General features: G+C 33.1%; 9 protein-coding genes across 9 annotated transcripts; 6 read left to right on the top strand and 3 right to left on the bottom strand.

Moving 5' to 3' along the window:
* Window positions 1-515: 515 nt before the first annotated feature.
* Window positions 516-1,873, top strand: BX664DRAFT_343870 (uncharacterized protein). The gene is made up of 6 exons (XM_051547374.1): window positions 516-752; window positions 829-920; window positions 1,043-1,262; window positions 1,320-1,382; window positions 1,448-1,540; window positions 1,605-1,873. The coding sequence occupies exons 1-6, from the start codon at window positions 702-704 to the stop codon at window positions 1,788-1,790; spliced, it is 705 nt and encodes a 234-aa protein (XP_051395757.1). The 5' UTR covers window positions 516-701; the 3' UTR covers window positions 1,791-1,873.
* A 214-nt stretch (window positions 1,874-2,087) lies between these two features.
* BX664DRAFT_46582 (uncharacterized protein) lies at window positions 2,088-3,749 on the top strand. Its single transcript, XM_051549593.1, has 2 exons — window positions 2,088-3,356; window positions 3,524-3,749. The coding sequence occupies exons 1-2, from the start codon at window positions 2,154-2,156 to the stop codon at window positions 3,557-3,559; spliced, it is 1,239 nt and encodes a 412-aa protein (XP_051395756.1). The 5' UTR covers window positions 2,088-2,153; the 3' UTR covers window positions 3,560-3,749.
* BX664DRAFT_343865 (uncharacterized protein) lies at window positions 3,533-4,511 on the top strand (the record flags this gene model as incomplete). Its single annotated transcript, XM_051547373.1, has 2 exons — window positions 3,533-4,232; window positions 4,302-4,511. Coding segments are annotated over exons 1-2 (683 nt in total), but the record flags the coding sequence as incomplete, so codon positions are not given.
* Window positions 4,512-4,769: 258 nt separating this feature from the next.
* On the top strand, window positions 4,770-5,030 carry BX664DRAFT_238504 (thioredoxin-like protein; the record flags this gene model as incomplete). The annotated part of the gene is made up of 2 exons (XM_051540201.1): window positions 4,770-4,804; window positions 4,856-5,030. Coding segments are annotated over 2 exons (210 nt in total), but the record flags the coding sequence as incomplete, so codon positions are not given.
* Window positions 5,031-6,738: 1,708 nt separating this feature from the next.
* Window positions 6,739-8,531, top strand: BX664DRAFT_343859 (vacuolar protein sorting-associated protein 26-domain-containing protein). Its single transcript, XM_051547372.1, has 10 exons — window positions 6,739-6,846; window positions 6,938-7,081; window positions 7,155-7,227; window positions 7,311-7,467; window positions 7,524-7,688; window positions 7,751-7,857; window positions 7,912-7,980; window positions 8,046-8,105; window positions 8,185-8,292; window positions 8,366-8,531. The coding sequence occupies exons 1-10, from the start codon at window positions 6,835-6,837 to the stop codon at window positions 8,395-8,397; spliced, it is 927 nt and encodes a 308-aa protein (XP_051395753.1). The 5' UTR covers window positions 6,739-6,834; the 3' UTR covers window positions 8,398-8,531.
* Window positions 8,532-8,575: 44 nt separating this feature from the next.
* Window positions 8,576-9,665, bottom strand: BX664DRAFT_304207 (ribosomal protein L6, alpha-beta domain-containing protein). Its single transcript, XM_051542509.1, has 3 exons — window positions 9,551-9,665; window positions 9,319-9,348; window positions 8,576-9,242 (listed from the first exon to the last, which is right to left on the bottom strand). Exons 2-3 carry the CDS (start codon window positions 9,322-9,324, stop codon window positions 8,679-8,681), a joined length of 570 nt encoding a protein of 189 aa, XP_051395752.1. The 5' UTR covers window positions 9,325-9,348; window positions 9,551-9,665; the 3' UTR covers window positions 8,576-8,678.
* Window positions 9,666-9,895: 230 nt separating this feature from the next.
* BX664DRAFT_343845 (UV radiation resistance protein and autophagy-related subunit 14-domain-containing protein) lies at window positions 9,896-12,800 on the bottom strand. The gene is made up of 10 exons (XM_051547371.1): window positions 11,951-12,800; window positions 11,797-11,877; window positions 11,639-11,731; window positions 11,539-11,573; window positions 11,351-11,456; window positions 11,203-11,284; window positions 10,917-11,134; window positions 10,613-10,836; window positions 10,463-10,541; window positions 9,896-10,373 (listed from the first exon to the last, which is right to left on the bottom strand). The coding sequence occupies exons 1-10, from the start codon at window positions 12,665-12,667 to the stop codon at window positions 9,918-9,920; spliced, it is 2,091 nt and encodes a 696-aa protein (XP_051395751.1). The 5' UTR covers window positions 12,668-12,800; the 3' UTR covers window positions 9,896-9,917.
* Window positions 12,801-13,376: 576 nt separating this feature from the next.
* BX664DRAFT_287541 (fungal-specific transcription factor domain-containing protein) lies at window positions 13,377-16,948 on the bottom strand. The gene is made up of 10 exons (XM_051541749.1): window positions 16,756-16,948; window positions 16,598-16,696; window positions 16,033-16,512; window positions 15,598-15,958; window positions 15,514-15,525; window positions 14,900-15,419; window positions 14,128-14,802; window positions 13,841-14,022; window positions 13,737-13,761; window positions 13,377-13,578 (listed from the first exon to the last, which is right to left on the bottom strand). Exons 1-10 carry the CDS (start codon window positions 16,935-16,937, stop codon window positions 13,448-13,450), a joined length of 2,667 nt encoding a protein of 888 aa, XP_051395750.1. The 5' UTR covers window positions 16,938-16,948; the 3' UTR covers window positions 13,377-13,447.
* A 391-nt stretch (window positions 16,949-17,339) lies between these two features.
* On the top strand, window positions 17,340-20,122 carry BX664DRAFT_343840 (kinase-like domain-containing protein). The gene is made up of 5 exons (XM_051547370.1): window positions 17,340-17,771; window positions 17,877-17,979; window positions 18,079-18,281; window positions 18,370-18,501; window positions 18,576-20,122. The coding sequence occupies exons 1-5, from the start codon at window positions 17,382-17,384 to the stop codon at window positions 19,911-19,913; spliced, it is 2,166 nt and encodes a 721-aa protein (XP_051395749.1). The 5' UTR covers window positions 17,340-17,381; the 3' UTR covers window positions 19,914-20,122.
* The last annotated feature ends 228 nt before the right edge of the window (window positions 20,123-20,350 follow it).

The raw sequence follows: 20,350 nt of genomic DNA, 5'->3' as shown, positions 1-20,350 counted from the left end.
ATAAAACCATTATCCAATTTTCTTTTTTCCTATTGAAATCAAAAAAAAAAAAAATAATAATTCAGGAACAATGTAAATAATCATCCATCTTACTTGTCATTCATAATAATAATAATAATAATAATGATGATGATGATGATAACTATGTATAAATATTGATAAAGTTGATAAACAATGAACAATCAAAGTTAAATGACTATCTTTTGTTTTAGTTGACCATTCATTTTTTTTTTTTAATCTTTGAAACCTGAATCATTCAGAGACTTATCACAATTTTATTTGATTTTATCCATAATGTAAGAAAAGTAGGTTTTTTTTCTTTCTTTCCTTTTTTTTTGGGATTGTTGACAAGAGCCAAGTTTTTTTTTTTGCTTGGTCAAGTAAGAAAAGAAAGAAAGAAAGAAAAAAAAGGGAGACAATTTGATTGGCTGATCACTCACTGGGTTCTATTTTTACTTTTTGCAACCCAAAGCGTACCTCATATTTTTTTTTTCTTCTTTTCTTTTCCCTTTTTTTTTTTTTTTCTCTTTTCAATCGACGACGCCAAGCAAAACTCAAATACTTCTTTTAATATCAATAATCTTGGATCATTATCAATCTTTTCTTGTTTCTTCTTCTTCTTCATTTTATTCTACGAAACATTTTTTTTGTACGATCAATTTATCTTTTAGACTACACTGGAATATTACAACAATAATATCATGGCCTCTAGGGTAGAAACCATGACACCTCGTTTTGCTGATGCTTTCTGGGTAAAATAATAATAATAATAATAATATGTCATATAATAACTCCTTTTTTTTTTATTATTATTATTATTTATCTTAGGACGAACATCATTATGGAGTTAGTGCTATAGATCAAAGACTTATCAATGCAAAACAAACTTGTGAAGAGATCAAAAAACTTTATGAAATCAGGCAAGTATATTGAGGAACTCAACTTTTTTTTTTATTTTATTTTTTATTTTTTTTTATTTATATACTTGTGTTACATTTTTTTTAAGAAAAACTGTTATTGATTTTTGTGTTTGATTTTATAGATCACAAATGGAAGGTGATTATGGTGATCAACTTTTGAAATTATCTCAACTTATAGTAGGTCAGGATGAGGATGGTACTTTAGCTGAATCTTTATCACATATTCCAAGTGCACTTGAAACTACAGCTAGAGCTCATATGGATTTAGCTCAGCAGCTTCAACATCATCTACAATCTCCTCTTGACAACTTTATTAAAGAACAAAGTGATTTATATACTGGAGTAAGTATATAAATTATTATGATTTTTCTTTTATAATTAATTTAATTTATCATTTAGAAACAAAAACATATTCAAGATATCATTAAGACAAGAACTGAAGCTCATGAACGTATGATTCAGGTAAAATTCACCCCATCAAACTTCATTTTATATATAATAAACATTTATTTTGTTTTTTCATATAGTTGAAAGGTGCTTATACAAGTGAATGTGTCAAACTTGGTGAAATCTATCGCTATTTAGAAGAATCTACAATATCAGCTGATGATCGAACACAGGTAAATGAACATTTTATATATATATATATATATATGTAAATGCTAATTAAAATTTTCATTCCAGGCTGAAAAGGATCGTGATGCTTGCATAAAGAATATCGATGTGGCAGAACAAGAATACAGACAATCTATCGACAATTATAACAATAACACCATGATTTGGATGGATGAATGGAGAGCTACATGTGACACTTATCAACAATTGGAAGAAAAACGTATTCGATTTGTACGAAGTAGTTTATGGGCGTAAGTGTATATACATGCAAATATTATTCCAAACCGATGACTTATTCTTTTTTTTTTTTTTTAGATTCGCCAATATGATGTCTAGTGTCTATATAGTCGATGATCAGTGTTGTGAAAGGATTCGCACAGCTTTGGAATTGACGGATGTTGACAAAGATATATATGCATTTGTGGATAAGCATGGTACTGGAAAGGTGTTACCTGGTAAGGAAAAAAAAAGGCTATTCTTTTATATACATATCTTTTTTTTTTTCACTTTTCACTCATGATCCATTAATGTATATCTTTTTTTTTTTATGGACCAGAATTTGCTGAATTTGAAGACGCGTTACCTCATTTCTCACCTCCTCCCACTGCATTACATACGATGGATTCGGATAATGAACGTCAAAGTAATATTGAAATCAAGGCCTTGCCTTCTGATCCTCCTGCAATGAATCTCAACGGTGAACAACATTCTCCTCAACAACAACAATCAGAATCGAATCCCAGCATACATGATCAACAGGAAATGCGCTCAATTTCATCTCATCAACCTCAACAATCTGAAGCTATGGTGTTTGCTATGCAGGCCGTGGAGAATATGTTGCAAGACGATACTATGATGAATACTGAAAATCATGACCCACCAGTTACTTTATCGGAACATAAGTTATCACCTCAGCAATTACCAGCAATTCAATCTTATGACAACACTCTAGAAACTTCCAAACCACCAACTACACCTCAACCTGCAGTTTTGGCAACTTTAGCTGATACCAAACGTCCATCCTCTGTCCAATCTATAGACTCTAATCAAATTCGATTCAAACCTGTTCCCAATCCGGCTTTTTCACGCAAGAATGATTCTACTGTTCTTAACGATCCACCTGCTACCGACAATTCTATCAAGAAAGAACAACAACAACAAATCTCCTCATCTGACGACAATGATCATCAATTAGCCGAACTGATATCAACAGCAGCTTTGGTGGCTGCAGGAAATGATGATGACAATCAACAATCAGATATAGCAAAGAAAGAGGATGATGCTATCAAAGACGAAGTTGTCAACAACAAAAATATTACGAAAAGCAATGATGACCCAATCAATTTGACGGATGATGAATCAGAAGATAGTTACAAACTCCCTGTACGAACTCCTCCCAAAGACGAAAAATGGGTAATATCATCTATTCGACGCCCTCAGATGGTGCCTGTACGATCTACGAACGCCCGTGTATATGATGGAACAACAAATTCTCGTGGAAGTATGATTCGATCTAGCGCTATCATTGATGCCAACGTAGAACAAACACAACAATCTACTAGTGATCAACATTTACCACAGCAACAACAACAACAACAACCATCACCGGAAGCCAATGTGACAGGAAAGTTGAATCGACCTCATCCCCCTCTCAAAATCGATATTCCCAACAAAAATGAAACCAAAGCAGCTGCACAAGAAGCCATTGCAGCAGGTCGCGCACACACTCAACATCATTCTCAATCTGCATCTCAACAAAACCATACTCAATCTTCTAATTTTCAACACCATTCTCAACAGCAACAACAACAACAACAACAACAACAACAAGAACAACAACAACAACATCATCATATGCGGGATGATACTGTAGGAATAAGACCACCCCCATGGCAACAAGAAGGCTCATCCGCAAATCAACCTAACTACAGTCAATATGATACACCCAGCTATAGTCTACGATACTCGCAACAACAACCCATGTACAGCCAACAACAACAACAACAACAGCAACAACAACCTGAAGGTGGATTACATCGTTATGGAAGTGTATCTGGTCCTAGAGTGGCTCCTGATATTATCGCATCAGGTATAGATACTGATATTGGTGGAAAAAATAGCAGCAAAAATGGAAAGGATTTCAGCAAATTCATGAAGGGTGTACTCAAATCTAACGATGGTCGACCATTTTCAAGTGACGTTACAATGAACAACAAATTCAACTCATCACAAGATCCAAGTCAAAATAGCAACAAGAAGGAAAAAGGTGGTCGATTCTCTCTGGGTATTTTTGGCAACAAAAAGGATAAGAAGAGCAACAAGGAAAGTCGTGATTCTCTTCAGCGTCTTACTTCAAATGATATATTAATCAGTGGGCCTCCTGGTGGAGGACCTGTTGTCATGGATGGTAGTGCGAATCCCTATGTCAATAATAATAATAATATCAATACAAACAACAGCAATCCTAATGGCATGGCGACATCATCATCCAAATCATCTTCCATTATCCCAACTAGTCAACCTATTATGGATACCAGTATACCAAATGCATCAAATTATCCTCAACAATCGAATAATAATGACACAACTACAAAACAGTCCGATGTTGCCTATGGTTATTCTGAAACTTCTAATCAATTATCTGATGGTACTCCAATCATGCATTATGCACGTGCAGTATGGTCATTTACAGCTACGGTAAGGAATTATATTAAAAAAAAAAAAAAAAAAAGAAAAATAAAATGATTGATTTTGTATATTATATAGATTCCTTTGGAAATGTCATTCTCTGCTGGTGATCGATTGGCTATTGTGAAGAAACAAGCTGATGGATGGTGGGATGCTGAATTACAGGGTCCAAAGAAAACTCGTGGCTTAGTACCTGGAAACTATATGGAAACTGAATAATATGTAGCATCTCTTTTTATATATATATATTTTATATACTTTTTATTATTATTATTATTATTATTATTATTTTGCGCGGGGTGTCTTTTTTTTTTTTTTTTTCTTTCTTTTATTCTACTTGACCAGTGCCGTTTTACTTAATAAAGTTTTTGTTCAATTTTTTTTTCTTCTCTTTTTCCTTTCTTTCTTCCTCCTTTTTTTTTTTTTTTTTTTTTTTTTTTTTTTTTTTTTTAGACCATGAAAATATTATTGTTTTTAACCATCTTTGCTTTTATTTCTGAATGTTATTCACATGTGGTGCAACTAACAGATGACAACTTTGACCAGTTAGTAAAGAAGCAAGATCAATGGGTTTTAGATTTGTAAGTTTAAATATAGAAATAATGAATTGTCTCTCACCTCTTATTATCTAGCTATGCCGATTGGTGTGGTTATTGTCGTCAATTTGCGCCTAGATTTGATGCAGCAGAACAAGTCATCCGCACGTCTCATTATCAACCCATTTATTTTGGCAAAGTCAACATTGAGGAGAATCCTGCATTGGCTGCTCGGTTCTTTGTTTCTCGTTTACCTACACTATTCCATATTGATCGACGTCAAGTACGCGCTTTACCTATACCTAAAGATGTCCCCAGTTTTGTTTCGACATTGAGTAATGAAGAATGGCGAACTATTCAACCTATTGGTGGTTGGCGATCTCCCTTTGGACTTTTGTAAGATATAAATAAACTTGTAAAAGATGAACAACTGAACTTATTTTTTTTTTTAAAGAGGTACTATTGTAGGTTATGTGGGTTATTTTGTGAAGAAATTATCTACTGTATCTCCTTGGCTTGTAGTGGGATTATTATCAGGACTTTTGGTATGTACCATGGGATTGACCGCTTACTTTTCTCGTCCATCTACTACTACTATTGATGATGCTGATGATACTGTGACCCAATCCACCTCTACTGCTATCAATAAAAAGTCTCCTTCTACCCAAAAACGACGATCCAAACTTATCAAGTAAAAAAAAAAAAAAAAGGATTCATGTTTGTAGTTCCAGTTTATATATATATATATATATATTGTTTTGTTTTATATTTTTTTTTTTGAAATAAAATACATTCATTTTTTTTTTAACTTTATGCCTTTATTTTATATCGATGCTCATCATAATGGAAATGAGAGGAAGATTATCCATAGAATTGATCAAGTAGTACTTCATTGAATATTGGATTGCGCAGGATAGATTATGCTACTTGACGTGTTACCCATTACTGGTCGCTCTCATAGTGACTTTTAAACCTCACTCAACATTGCCCATATATAGGCAATACTGGAAATAGTCAAATTGTAACACAAGTTCTTTCCTTTTTGAATAAAATGCTAGTCTACCCCCCCTCAGTATAATGGAATTTAGCAAAAAAAAAAAAAAAAGAAAAGAAAAAAAACGGCGACAGTTTAGAACAAAATATTGTACCACTAACCTGATTAAGTAAAAGCAACAAATCTGAGGGGTCAAATTTGGGCCCTCAGATTTTTACGTGGTATTGCCTATATATGGGCAATGTTGAGTGAGGTTTAAAAGTCACTATGAGAGCGACCACTGTTTGGCGGAATGTGAAGTTTTGAAATCATTCCATTTGTAAAGAACATTAAACGTATTCATAGTGTTTTTCCCCTTTTTGATGATGATGATTATAGATGATAAATATATATATATATATATGGTTTCCATAATGATGATAACTGACAGTGACTGATGATGATGACTGGTTTGAAGACGGTGGATGATAGCTAATGGTAGAAAATGATGATGAATAAAAATAGTCATTGGTTCCTTTTTTTTTTTTAACATAAGTAATCATCCATGTTCTTACCAAGAGTACTGTGAAAGTGCCCTTTTCCATTCCATGTATATACAGGCTTAATGATTTATTTTTCTCAGAAATAAATAAATAAATAAAACATAAAACATATATCTCTTTTGCTCTTGATCCACATATTTTCAGAAAGAAGAAACGAATATATTGGTTGTTCATTTGATATATTGGCTTTCCAAGTAATCATTCTTCATTTGAATTTAATAGTGATACTGTGAAATAGTTCGATTAAGAAGTTCTTACACAATCTCAAAAAAGTAAGTATCGATGATTTTCATGCAAGGTTCTCTCTCATTTTAAAGCTAATCATTGTTGATGATATCAAGGTTAAATTCTATTTCCTAAAAAAAAAAAAAAAGAAAAAAGATGTTGAGTGCTCATCCAACAACGCTGTGTTTCAATTGCCAAGTCTTGGTATTTTTCTTTTTTTTTTTTTCTTTTGGAGAATCCAAGCTTTTTTCGTTCTTTTTTTTCTTTTTCCTCTTTTTTTATTTATTTTTATTTAACAATTAGTTTTACATAACATGTCTATGGCAGTAAGTGCTTATATTTAATAGAATAAATAAATGAACTTTTTTTTTGTTTATTTTTATTTTCTATTACCACTTTCTTGGTTACTATTTTTAGAGTCTTTTTGGTCTTTCAACACCTGTGGATATACAAGTGGCATTCACTGGCGAGAATGAACGAAAACATGTGGAAGTCAAAGTGGATAAAGATCAACGAGAGAGTTTACCTGTGTATCTTGATGGTGAAACTGTTAGTGGCACGGTAAGGAACTATATATAGGATAGAATGAGCCATCAACTCTCATTATCATCTTGTATTTCTCTTATTCATCCAGGCGACTATTAGACTAAAGGATGGAAAACGATTTGAACACAATGGTATCAAGGTCGAATTTGTTGGTAGTATAGGTAAAAAAAAAAAAAAAAAAAAAAAAAAAGGAAGGATGACTTTTTTGTGTTTATTAATATCCTGTTTTAAACCATTTTTATAGAACTTTTCTATGATCGTGGCAAGTCTCATGAATTTCTTACTCTCTCTCAAGAATTGGCAGCTCCTGGAGAATTACGTCAAAGTGCTACTTTTGACTTTGAATTTAAAAATGTGGAAAAGCAATACGAATGTTACAATGGTATCAATGTCAAACTACGGTAAGAGAAAATAAGTTACATACAAAATATCCTATTTTAACTTTTTTATTATATAGATACTATGTTCGTGTTACTGTTGCTCGACGTATGGCAGATTTGATTCGAGAAAAGGATATGTGGGTATACTCGTATCGTATGCCTACCGAAGTCAGCAATTCGATCAAAATGGAAGTGGGTATTGAAGATTGTCTACATATTGAATTTGAATATAACAAATCCAAGTAAGATGACAAGAAAAACTGGAAAACAGATCTGGATGCTAAAAAAAAATCTTTTGTTTTAGATACTATTTGAAAGATGTCATTGTTGGGAAAATCTACTTTTTGTTGGTTCGAATCAAGATCAAGACTATGGAATTATCTATCATTCGTAGAGAAACTACTGGAGCTAGTAAGAACAATTCAAATATAATGGAAAAGTAAGTTATTAACTATATTTTTCTAGTGCCTAATGTATACAATGAAAGCGAAACAGTGACACGATTTGAAATTATGGATGGTGCTCCTGTGAGAGGTAAAAAAAAAAAAAAAAAAAAGAAAAAAAAAAGGGTATTGATTCTACTTTGCTATTCTTCTTAGGCGAAACTATCCCAATTCGATTGTTCTTGGGTGGATTTGAATTGGCTCCTACATTTAGAGGTATGATATTTTTTGAATAGAAAAATATCACTTGTCTATTTTTTAATGAAATCTCTCTATTTATATTTGATTTCTATAGATGTGAATAAGAAATTCTCCACAAGATATTATTTGAACCTTGTACTGATCGATGAAGAAAACCGTCGCTATTTCAAACAACAAGAAATCACCATGTTCCGACGTAAAAGTAAGTTTGAACACAAATTATGCTGATCATCATTGGATCTTATATCCTTTTTTTTTTTTTTATCATTATATAGTTGATGATGGTTACCCTCCCGATGAAGAATAGGATACATGATGATTTGGAATCTTATACGATATATCCCCCCTCTCCTTTAGTTTTAGATATTGTTTATTACTCTCATCGTATTCCCACTCTGACAATCCCTCTTGTTCCGTCTTATTCATATTACTGAATCAAATAAATAAATAAATAAATAAAATAAATAAAAAAAAGACAATTGTATCAAAAAAAAAAAAAATAAAAAATAAAAAGATTTATTTTGAAATTTGCACAGTTTGGAAACTAAACAAAAATAATAGTATTCTAAAAAGAATTTGTTCCAATGTTTAAGCATCAGCTTCAAGCACATTGCGTTCAGAGACGTAGATACCATCCAAGAACTTACGGATATCCTTCTTCTTGACCAAACAGGATTGTTGAATATCAGCAGCAGATTGAGAGACGGCTTCCAAATCGTTACCAGTCAAAGTCAATTCATCCTTTTGGTTGGCAGAGGTAGCAACAGTGACACCTTCACGCATTTGGACACGGAACACGACCTTTTGACCCAAGAAGTTACGGATTTCAACGTCCTTGCCATCGTTGTTGATGATACAGTTGATGGGAAAATGCGCATAGACGTAACGCATCTTGTATTGGAATCCTTTGGTGACACCGGTGATCATGTTGTTGACGAGAGAACGAACAGTACGGATACAGGCAACATGCTTACGACCGCCATGGTGAACAACAAACTTGAGCTTGTCCTTACCAGCAAACTTGATTTCAATGTTCAAATGACGCAAGTTCTTCTTCAAGGTACCACGGGGTCCGGTCACAGTGACATCGCGAGCCTTGATGGCAACCTTGACACCTTCGGGGATGATGAGTTCGTCGGCTTGGTAGATATCCTATAGTAAAAACAAAAAAAAAAAAAAAGGAAATCAATGTTATTTTGTTCTTGTCAATGTGGAAATATTATGTTACCTTCATGTTGTCAAATGGAGCTATAAATCCCTAATGAGAGTAAAAAAAAAAAAAATATGAATGAGTATATTCAATGTCATTCATGATATATTCTCCCATCCCATCCCATCCATCCATCCATCCATCCATCCATCCATCTATTCGTTTATCCCATCCATCTATCACATTCCATATATAGCATCCGAATAGAATGATCCTTTCGTTCGATTCATATTTTTTTTTGTAACCTTACGTTGAGTTAAGGACGTTATGCAAAAGAGAAGGAATCAAATCGTTACTGGTAATTCAGTCTTTTTTTTTTCCTTGCCAAACCGATCCACCACCAGATTTCTATCGGGACTCAAAACCTTTTTTTTTTTTTTTTTTTTTGGATGATCAGGACATTTGCATATCAAGAACCATTTTCGTTCACCATTATACAATAATAAAAATAGAGTGATTTTTGTTTATTAATGATCCAAAAAAAAGAAAGTGAGACCAAATCTGTATATTATCCTATACTGAGTATTTGAATAAATAATCATAATGATGATTAAAGACAACCAATATTTAAAACAAAAAAAAAAAAAAAAAAAGAAAAGAAAAGAAAAAGCCTTTCTTTATGAATCTTGTGAGATGGATTTTTGACAGCTTGAGGTGGTGACAGTATCCAAAATGGCCGGTGCGGCATAAACATGAGAGGAAAGGTGAACACCAGAGTAAGCATGGTTTCCAGGAGACACACCTAATTTTGGAGAGTGAGAGATAGAATGTGATGATACTGTAGGTGATGGTTGTATTCTTTCTATGGGAATACGAATCGTCGGCTGAAGTGTCAAATGATGTTCTCCATGTTGGTCTATTCCTTTTTGTTCTTGATGTTTTCCATTGGTTGATGATCCATTATTGTTACCATCAGATCGATCTTTTCCCTGTGCATAAGATGATATTGATAACACCGATAATGACGTTGGTCCGGAAGTCACTGATGTTGTCAAAACGGCTTGTATAAAGTAGTGAATATTTGGTAACGTATGTCGCAAATCCATGACAATCAATCCATAAGCATTCATCATCTAAAAAAAAAAAAAAAAAAAAAAAAAAAAAAATCGAGAAAATAAGTTCAACGTATTTTTCTCTTTTTTTTTTTAAAAAAAAAAATTACCTGTTCAATGTTTTTGTTCAATAAAAACACACCAAATTCAAATCGATATCTATCAGTGCCTTTACCATAAAGAGGAAAACTAGTAAAACAAAAAAGTGATCAGTAAATAATAATATTACATCCGTTCCTTTTAAAGAAAAAAAAACTTACATGCGAGATCCATGAATCAGAGAGACAGGATCATAGATAGTTGCTCTTGAACCCATAGGATTAATTGGATATCGTAATGGAATAGACAAATAAAAGGCTAGCATGGAAACCAAGTGAGCAGTAAAACCAAGGGCAATGGCAATAGATTCTTCATTACAGCCAGTATATACCGAGTTTGGAAGATAAACACCACGGATTCGAAACTGCGTGAAATCGTCAAAAGACTAAGTTTTTTACACAATCAATCCCAAAAAAACAATACACAAATTCATTTGTACATCTCTTTTTATTGCTTTTTTTTTACCTGTTCAATGGGGTATATAGAGAATAAATCAGCAATCAGTTCCTTCTTTCGTTCTGTTAGTTTGGTGAAGGTATCATTATGCATTTTGATATTTTTCTCCAATTGGGTATCATTGTTTTCCAAATCATCCTTTCCGTGTTGAAATCGTTCTTGAGATCTTTTTAGTTCTAGTTTTCGTTTGTCAAGTGATTGTCGAAGATCATTCACTTGTTTCCGGTCTACCAAAAAAAAAAAAAAAAGAGTCAAATTCTATATGCTCTCATCCTCTTTTCTTTTGCTTCTTTACCATAATCAACCTGTGCTTGTTGTTCTTGAATCGAGGTTTCCAATTCCTTTAGTCGCGTTTCTTTTTGTGCCCTTTCTCGTATCTAGCAAAAAACATAAAAATAAATGATCAATCCAGTTATGATTTCCTCTTTCTCAAATCGACCTACCAAGCGAAATTTGTTTTTATCCTTTTCGAGTATTTCATTGATATTGAATTGAATTTCGTCTGCAGATACTTGTGCATCATATATACATTCTTTGAGAGTATTCAGTCTACATTTTTTTTTTTTTTAAAAAAAAAGAGAAGCAAGATGAATACTGGCCATCTATATATCAAGTATTTTGAAAATCTTACTTCATAATATGATGATATGTATATGATCGTTTTGTCTATCAATGAATAAGAAACAAAAATTAGTATCAATTATTCATAATCAGTTATTCTATTCACTTACTCTAGGAGAATAAACCGACTCAATACTAGCACTATCTAAATCTAATTGCATATCCTGATGACTTGATCGCTTATGTTGGGTAAATGCAAAAGCCTAATGATAACCAAAATAGTTAGTGGCACTAATATTAAAAAAAAATGCAAAAACTTAAAACTTACAACAATATCTGGAGCAGTATAATATCCATCATCAAGTTCAAATAGTAGTGTATTGGTTGGCCATTTGTATATATCATGTAACTATATATCAGAAAAAAAGAAAGGTCAATATCAAATAGTCTAAGCATCATTCATTCATTTTTTTTTTTTTTACCGATTTCCCAATAAAGATAAGTTCATTCAAATCCACTGACCATTCGATCAATAAACGATATGGGTGTTGAATAGCATTATGAGATATTTCAGTTGTAATAACCGAGTGGTTGCCTTGAGCATGCACAGGATCTGATCTTCTTGCCAATGCTGCAGATTCAGGTTGAGAATGTTTTGCCCATAATCTGACCACTACTATATTCTGAACGCCGTCATACCAATCTATCAAGGACATATCTGTGCGAAACACCGGGTTGGTAGAGTTGGGTATTGTTTCGCTGGTATAAAATAATAATTGTTGTTCCATCGTTGTTGTATTTTTGGTATACTTTGATGATGTAAAAACACTTTCACTACCACCATCATCATTATCATCATTATCATTTTTGTTATTCTTGGAGTTGTCATGGTCGCTATCCATACCATTTCTTAGTTTTGGCAAGGACATGGTCAAGTATGTATCCAAAAGACCCTTTTCTTTCCATGATAAAAGATCTTCATCATTCTCCAGAGATAATCGTCTTGAATTATTATCTTGTAGTGTTTTGGTATTTGCCAATATATTGTTGTTGTTGTCACTGTAATTACTAGTTGTTGTCACGTCTGGTGTTTTTGACTTTCGCTTATATGCATTTTTTGTCAAGGATGAATCCGCTATTGTATGGGTAACCAAGTTGTTGCTGACAACAAAAGCAGAAACACTTTCGGATCTTCGCATGGCTGTTTGACGAGTTGGCTTGTCTTCCAATAGAGGTGCAGATGAATAAGAAGAGGAATAATAGAGTTGAGGACTAGTGCGAGGGATGTTCTCATTTTTGCTGCTACTGGTACTACTACTACTACTACTGCTGCTGGGTTGATGATGAAACAATTGTAGAGATTGACTTGCTTGTGGTGCAGTGGAGAGAGGAGGTGGGGATGAGGAAGACGAGGATAAACTGGGAATGTGGAAGTGTGGTGTCTTTGGAAAAGATAATGAAGGAGAAGGAGAAGATGTTCGAGAAGCTGTCCGACTGCTGTCCACGCTAAAAGGTAGGTTACGTATTTGTTCAGAAGAATCAAGAGAATCATTTGTGTTCCATCCAATATTCCGACCTACAATCGCTTTGATGTGTCGTATGCGTCGCTGTCGTTATATATATATATATGTATATATGTATATAAAGATAAAAAAAAAGTAATATCAATTAAATCAAAAGATCTATCCGTAGTATATTTGACATCATTGTTTAAACTTACCTGTTTTCCAACATGCATGTATTTAAGGTAATAAAAAGAAGAAGCTGATAAAAAGGGAAGAAAGAAAGAGACGAAGAAAGAAATAAGGAAAAAAAAAAATAAAGTCGGTGAGCGGAAACAAAAACACCTATTTGTCACACATACAAAAAAAAAAAAAGATATATCTTTTATTTTCAAAGAGCAATACAGTATACAATAATAAAAAAAAAAAAAAAAGAGAAGAAACTATGTAAAATATAAATGAATAAACTACACTAGATCACTTGAAGATGTTGGTTTGATTCCATGCAATATCTGACCAGTCCATAGATGATGGTATGCCAAAGAAAGGATTGTTTGGATTATAACGGAATGCAGTATTGCCATCTTGATTGTTATTTTCCATAGGGGCTACAGTAGTCATAGGTGATACTAGTTGAATCACTGATGAAGGATTATTTGAATTGGTCATTGTTGATTGTGATGGATAAATACCATAGTTTGTTGTTGATGATGCTGCTGATGATGATGATGTTGTTGTAGTTGTTGTTGATGGATGTGATGCTGACGATGATTGATGTAAATGTTCTTGTTCTTGTGGCTGTTGATCAAATAATGGCAAATTGCGTGAAACTTCCGATTGTCCTAATTGTGATGATGATCCATTTAGTACAGGTTGTGGTTGTTGATCAGATTGATATCCAGGCATTGGTGGTAAATAGTTCATCCTTGAGAATGCAGATACATCTTGCATAGTGAAATCTAGTTGGTTAGGATCTCCCGGAGTATCAAATCCAAATTGTTTCAAACTAAATGCTTCCGTAAGTGAGGTTGGTGATGGAGAAGTAGACATTGCTAAATAATATTAATAAACGATATTAGTATACAATCAATAAAATAACATAAATAAATAAAAATAAAAATAAAAAAAATAAGAAATATGTATTTTGATGATCTTACATGGTATATCAGCAAGTGAACCCATTTCCAAAGATTGTTGAAATAAAAGAGGCGTTGTGAAATTCTGCATAACAGGAGGTGATGATCCAGTAGTTTGAGATGTCCGTGAAAATCGTTGCTGATCTTGTAATGTTGGCGATCCTTTTGGTGAAGATCCTAAAGGCATCATACCTCTACCTACATCAGAAATTCGAGATGGTACTATATTTTTGTTGTGCGTGTTTGTTGCTGTTGTTGTTTTTGGTGATGTTCGCTGTGATGAATCCATATCATGATTCTGATTCAATATGATACTGTTGTTTTCCATGATCGTTTCCAAGAGACTATGTAACTTGTTGGCATTATGAGACATTTTTTTCAATCGATTGATCAAATTAAGACCAGTAGCCAAATCCACCTTTGCTGGTCCAGCGATTCTAGTGTCTGGGTTTTTGGTGTTGTACATATGAATCAAGCAACATTGCAAGACAGGGTATAAACTGAAAGCATAAGGAAACATCAAAAAGTCACGAGGTTCCATTTGAGAGGCAATTCTAATTCCACGAGTAGCTGCACTACTTCCAATTCTAAAGGATGAATATGAGGGTGTTGCTTTTGATTTTCCAGTTCCAGCACGTTCAATAAAAGGTCGATGAAGAAGTACTAATAAGCCATAATAGCAGATAAGTATGGTAGCTAATCAAAAAAAAAAAAAATAAAAATAAAAAATAAAAAAAATAAAAAATATAATAGTAGTTAGTATATATCATGAAATTTTACATATAATTATTACCTATGACAGGAGACAAGTAACCAGTATTTTCATCAAAGTCGCCAAAATTTGTTCGTTGTAATGCCTTGGGGAATCCAAACCGCCATTCAGTCAATTCATGATCCAATCTTGTAACAATAGCATCGCTACCTTGTTCATGACTAAGTCGTTGTGCTTTTGGTGTATATAACCCCTGTAAAATCCGTCCAAGTATTTCAGATAACTTGACCAATTGAATAAATAATTGATATATTTCCACTTTTTCAGTAGCATTTTCGGGTTTGTGAGTTGCAGAAGGAAACCTTGGTCCATCACAATCTTCATCATCATCAGGTTCATCCATTACTTCTTTCCAAGTGGTTGATGCATCAGGGTAACCAGCATCTGTATCTTCATCACGAATACTGATAGGACGACCAAGTGAAGCAGAATGGAATCTATCTGTCACATAAAGTGCCCACCATACACGTTTACGAGTTTCCTTTTCACTATCAGGTATATCCCATTCTTCACAATCACGATATAATCCAAGACCTTGAGCCTATAATAAAGAAATATAAATATAAGAATATATATATATATATATATATATATATATATATATATATATATTTGTTATAATAGTATGAACTTACCAGACGTACAGCCTTGAAAATAAAAAAATAAATAATATACAGATGAGTGATCTATATTCATCAAAATTATAAATTAACACTTACCAAACCACCTAAAAGCCAACAAGCCGATGATTTTGAATCCAAATTGCCACTATGATTATGAATCAGAATAATAGATTGTACCTTTGAAAGTGTAGCCAGAGTAGAAGTTTGAGTGATAAAGGCTTGAGATTGTTCAAAAAAGTGATCAGACCAACCAAGCGGTACATCCCATACCATATCAGGAGGCTGAAATTGATTATGATCGCGATATTGAGATTCACACTCCACAAATCTTGCTGCAGCACCAAACATAGCATTCAATAAATCTGGTGCAGGATAAGAATCACACTGATCTCGATATTGTTTCAAAAAGTTTGTTTTATTGACCACAGGAAGAACTGGATGTACATTTGCAAAATAACTATATAAAAAGAGAAAAAGAATAATCAGTCATGTTTTTTTTTTTTTTTTTTTTTGAGATAGTTTGTAATTTACATTTTAAGTAATCGATCACTTGTATGATTATCAACACCAGAAACAGAATATATCCAATTGTTAATATCTTTTCCAGGAAAAAGAGTTTTGATTTTGGGTACAGGAACCATATATTGACCAACTTCATTAGCATTTAATTGAGATGTTTCCATATCACCTACTAATACGACTTGTTTTCCAAATTTACGTATACGTTGACCTTTCCAAATCTTTTCAGAACCATCCAGCTTAATTTTATTGGAGAAGAATTGAAAACTTGATAGATCACCCAAATATTGTACACTATCTGATTGACCACCAGCTGCTGTCTTTTTATGAACTGGAATCGATGCATCTTGTTGAAACTCATTGACTGTTGTTTGGTTTGATATCGAAGGTGTAGATTTGTTATTGGGCATAGAAGTAAGAGCTGATTCAATTTGTCGTATTCGTTTTTCTAAAGCTTCGATATATCCTTTCGGTGGACCTCGTTTTTTTGCTCTATATATTAAAAAAAAAAAATTAGCTTAGTAAGTTCATTTAATTTATATTTGTATAGAATCTTTCTTTTTTTTTTTTTTTTTACCCATCATTGAATTCACAAGTGATACCATAAGATACACAATTTGTACATGCCTTTCCGGGAGTGAAGTAACATTTCACTTTTTTCTTTCTACAAAAATCACTATAAAAAAATAAAATAACTTGTCAGATAAAACTATAAACTATATCGTGAAACCTTACCAAGCTCTTGTTATCCGAAGTCTCTTTTTGTCTTTAGCTTCTTCCGATAAATTGGTTTCTTCAATATGATCGTCTTCCGAAGTTGTATATTGTTGTTCTCTTTTCATGATTATAGACATTGAAGTGCATAACCATAAATAAAAAAAGAAATAAAAAAAAAAATAAAAAAAAATAAATAACATTGAATGGAAAGCTGGAAAAACTATTTTGCATGGCCTGCCTTAAAAATTGAGAAGAGTGAGCCAATCAGATATCTATAATGATACTAACAAAAAAAAAAAAAAAAAACTATATTCACTTTGTAATCTGTCAATCAAATCCTCCCTCACCCACAGAAAAATAATAAAAAAAAATAATATTAACTGTAATCAAGTTCAAAATGAACAATGAACCCTTAATAAATAGATGTAAAATAGTAACAATTTACTTGTTACAACTGCAGCGGGTATTGAATTCTATAATGACTGCAAAATCAAATAATAAAAAAAAAAAGTTTCTTGTCTCCCTTTTTTTTTTTTTGACCCTTTCTTTTTTTTTTTTTTCTTTTTCTTTTTTTGTATTCTTAGAATTCTTATACTTGTTTGTAGTTGGACACTTTTTTTTTTCTTTTTTTTTTTTTTCATCTAATGCAACAAGTGAATGGAGTTCAAGTATATAATTCTGATCCTTCACTATTATATGAAGGTTTAGATAAAGAACCTACTTGGTTTAGTGCTCAAGGTGGTGTATATCAATGCTATGAACGATCAAGTCGCCGACCTATTGCCATCAAAAAATATTTGGTAGAAGACAACAATAAACATCCTGATATGTTTGTTATGCCTCAAGAATTAGTAGAAAACGAAATTTATACAATGACAAAGTGCAACCATACCAATATTCTTAAACTTTTATCTGTTCACCTTCATCAAGAATATGTTTATCTTATTATGCCTCTTTGTGGAGGTGGTTCTTTACAACAATATGTATTTGAACATCATCTCAATTATGGACAATTGGCTCATATTGTTGCTTCGGTAAGTCTCCTTTTTTTTTAATTTATTCCCTTTCAATTTTTATTGTTTATATGACAATGGTTGCACTAACTTGAACTACTTCTTTTTTATATATTCATTGTTTAGATTGCAGCTGGATTAGAGGAAATCCATCGTCACGGGTACATTCACCGGGATATCAAATGTGATAATATATTTTTAGATGATCAGGCAAATCAAGTTGTTATTGGTATGTTATTAATGAAAAAAAAGAAGTATAAAACAATTCTTTGATCTTTTTTTTTCTTTTTTTTCTCTTTGGGACCGTGTGATCTTTTTTTTTCTGTAGGTGATTTTGGCGTGGTTTCTATTACTCCTGCAGCTGATTCAAGCTTGGAAGAGGCAGGTGTTGTTCTATTCTGGGCTCCTGAACTTGTGCAAGGCAAATTGGTTAATCGAAAAATTGATATTTGGGCTCTTGGAATTGTCATTTTAGAAATCATCAATGGTGGTCGTGCACCTTATGAAGATGAAAAATTGGATGAAGAAGAGGTAAATCATTGAAATAATAGATTATTGTCTTTTTATTTGTTTGTTTGTTTGTTTATTTTGTTCTCTAATGATACATTTTTTTTAATAGATTAAACAACGTATTTTGACAATTGGAAAACCAGCATATCCTGAAGGTTTACCCTCTCGATTATTAGATTTATTGGATTGTTGTTTGAATCCTGACCCACGTGCTCGAGCATCTGCATCTGACATTCTGAAGGTAAAAAAAAAAAAAAAAAAAAAAATGAAACAATGCTTTTTCTGATCATATTATCTTTCTTCTCATAATATTAGCATCCATTTCTCCTTGATTATGATCATGAACCATTATTTGCAACAGCAGCATCAACGACAACAACAACAGCTACAGAAAGTGATGACTACTCAGTGTTGTGTTCTATCGATCCTAATGCAGTAGATGAAGGTTCAATGCTTAATGCTCTCAAGACACTTCAAGACATGAAACCTATGGATGAATTGGACCTCAATTTGGAATCTACAGTTCCTGATCTCTCTGATACTTCTGATTCACTCTCTTCTTCACAATCTCATCGCATCGATCCTATAACATCACCAGTACCACGACGACAACATGTACCATCTCGTAAATGTCGGTTACCCGTAGCATCTTTTGTTTTGAATGATGATTATGTTGATTCCATTCCTGCAAAAGACAAGATTGCTCATGTACGACAAAAGCGACAATCATTGACTGAAGAACATCGTAACCAAGGATCTCGTTTACCTATGCTGAAAATCATTTTGGCTGTACCTACTTCACCCTCACCTCCACCAACCCCGGGAAAGAAACTTAGAAAGGCTAAATCGGTCCGACTTTGTGCAACTTCACCTGTTACACCTCAAGCATCCAACAACCGTATTCAACAAAAACCTGAAAGAAAACCATTACTACGATCTCAAACTCTTCCAACACAACCTAAACGAGCTTCACCTTCCTCTTTACCCAAGAGCACCGAGCATCATCGACAAACGACAACAACAACAACAGCAACAGCAACTCGTCTACCATCTCTAGGAAAACCATCGACACCTGTTGCTGCTACTCCTGGGAAAAAGAAATCATCACTCACTCCACCAACTCAACCGCTAGCTTACCGACAAAAAAGATTACCGGAAAGTCGAACTGCTCGTTTGATGATGGGTATCAGTACCACTGGTCGACGAACATCCAAGGCAGATACTGCTACATTATCACCACCTACTCCAGAAGTCACCAAAACAACATCAAAACGTCTATCATCCGCACTCGCAGCATCTTTGTCAAGCAAAAAAAGATCTCAAGAAACAAAACAGCGGCCATTATCATTCTCTGGACCAAAGTCAACCACGTCAGCGGTAGCCATGTCATCATTCAGTACCCATCGACGAGAATATCCATTACCGCCCCCTTTACCTGCTTTACCACAATCCTATGGACGATATCATCAAAAAGACGACGAGCAGTATCAAAAATCAGCATTGACACCTCCTGTTAGTCCGGCCAAACTGCGTCGGCGAGTATCAGCACCATCATCAAAACATGAACCAACATCACCAACATCACCAACATCAGGCAGTTCTTTTGGAAAAAGCAACAATCTCAAAGGGATGAAGGTTTTACGAGCTTATTGACGTTACTTCTTCTTCTTTATACCCTATTTATTTTTAGTTTCTATATACTCATTATAACTTATGATATTTTTATGATTCCATTATCTATTATCTATTTCTTCCTCCCATTCCATTTTACTTTTTTATTACTATTATTATTATTATTATTTATCTCTTCATCACTATTATACATTGATTTTCCTCGTTATTTATACAACACAATAAAAATCACATCTTTCTACATTCCAATCCATTTTTTTTTTTTTTGGATTAGAAAGGGGATACCATCATCATCATTATCTCCTTATCCTTTATATATATATCCTTCAAACTTTTGACTTCTCATCTTAGTATTATTCGATTGATAATTTGGAATAGTGAAAAATCTTAATAAAAAAGAACATATTCTTTAATCATCATCATCATCATCATCATCATCATCATCATCATCATCATCA

This window comes from Halteromyces radiatus (assembly GCF_025201355.1).
Source record: "Halteromyces radiatus strain CBS 162.75 chromosome Unknown BX664scaffold_12, whole genome shotgun sequence".
Classification (NCBI taxonomy): domain Eukaryota; kingdom Fungi; phylum Mucoromycota; class Mucoromycetes; order Mucorales; family Cunninghamellaceae; genus Halteromyces; species Halteromyces radiatus.
This window is presented reverse-complemented; position numbering and strand designations above follow the sequence as displayed.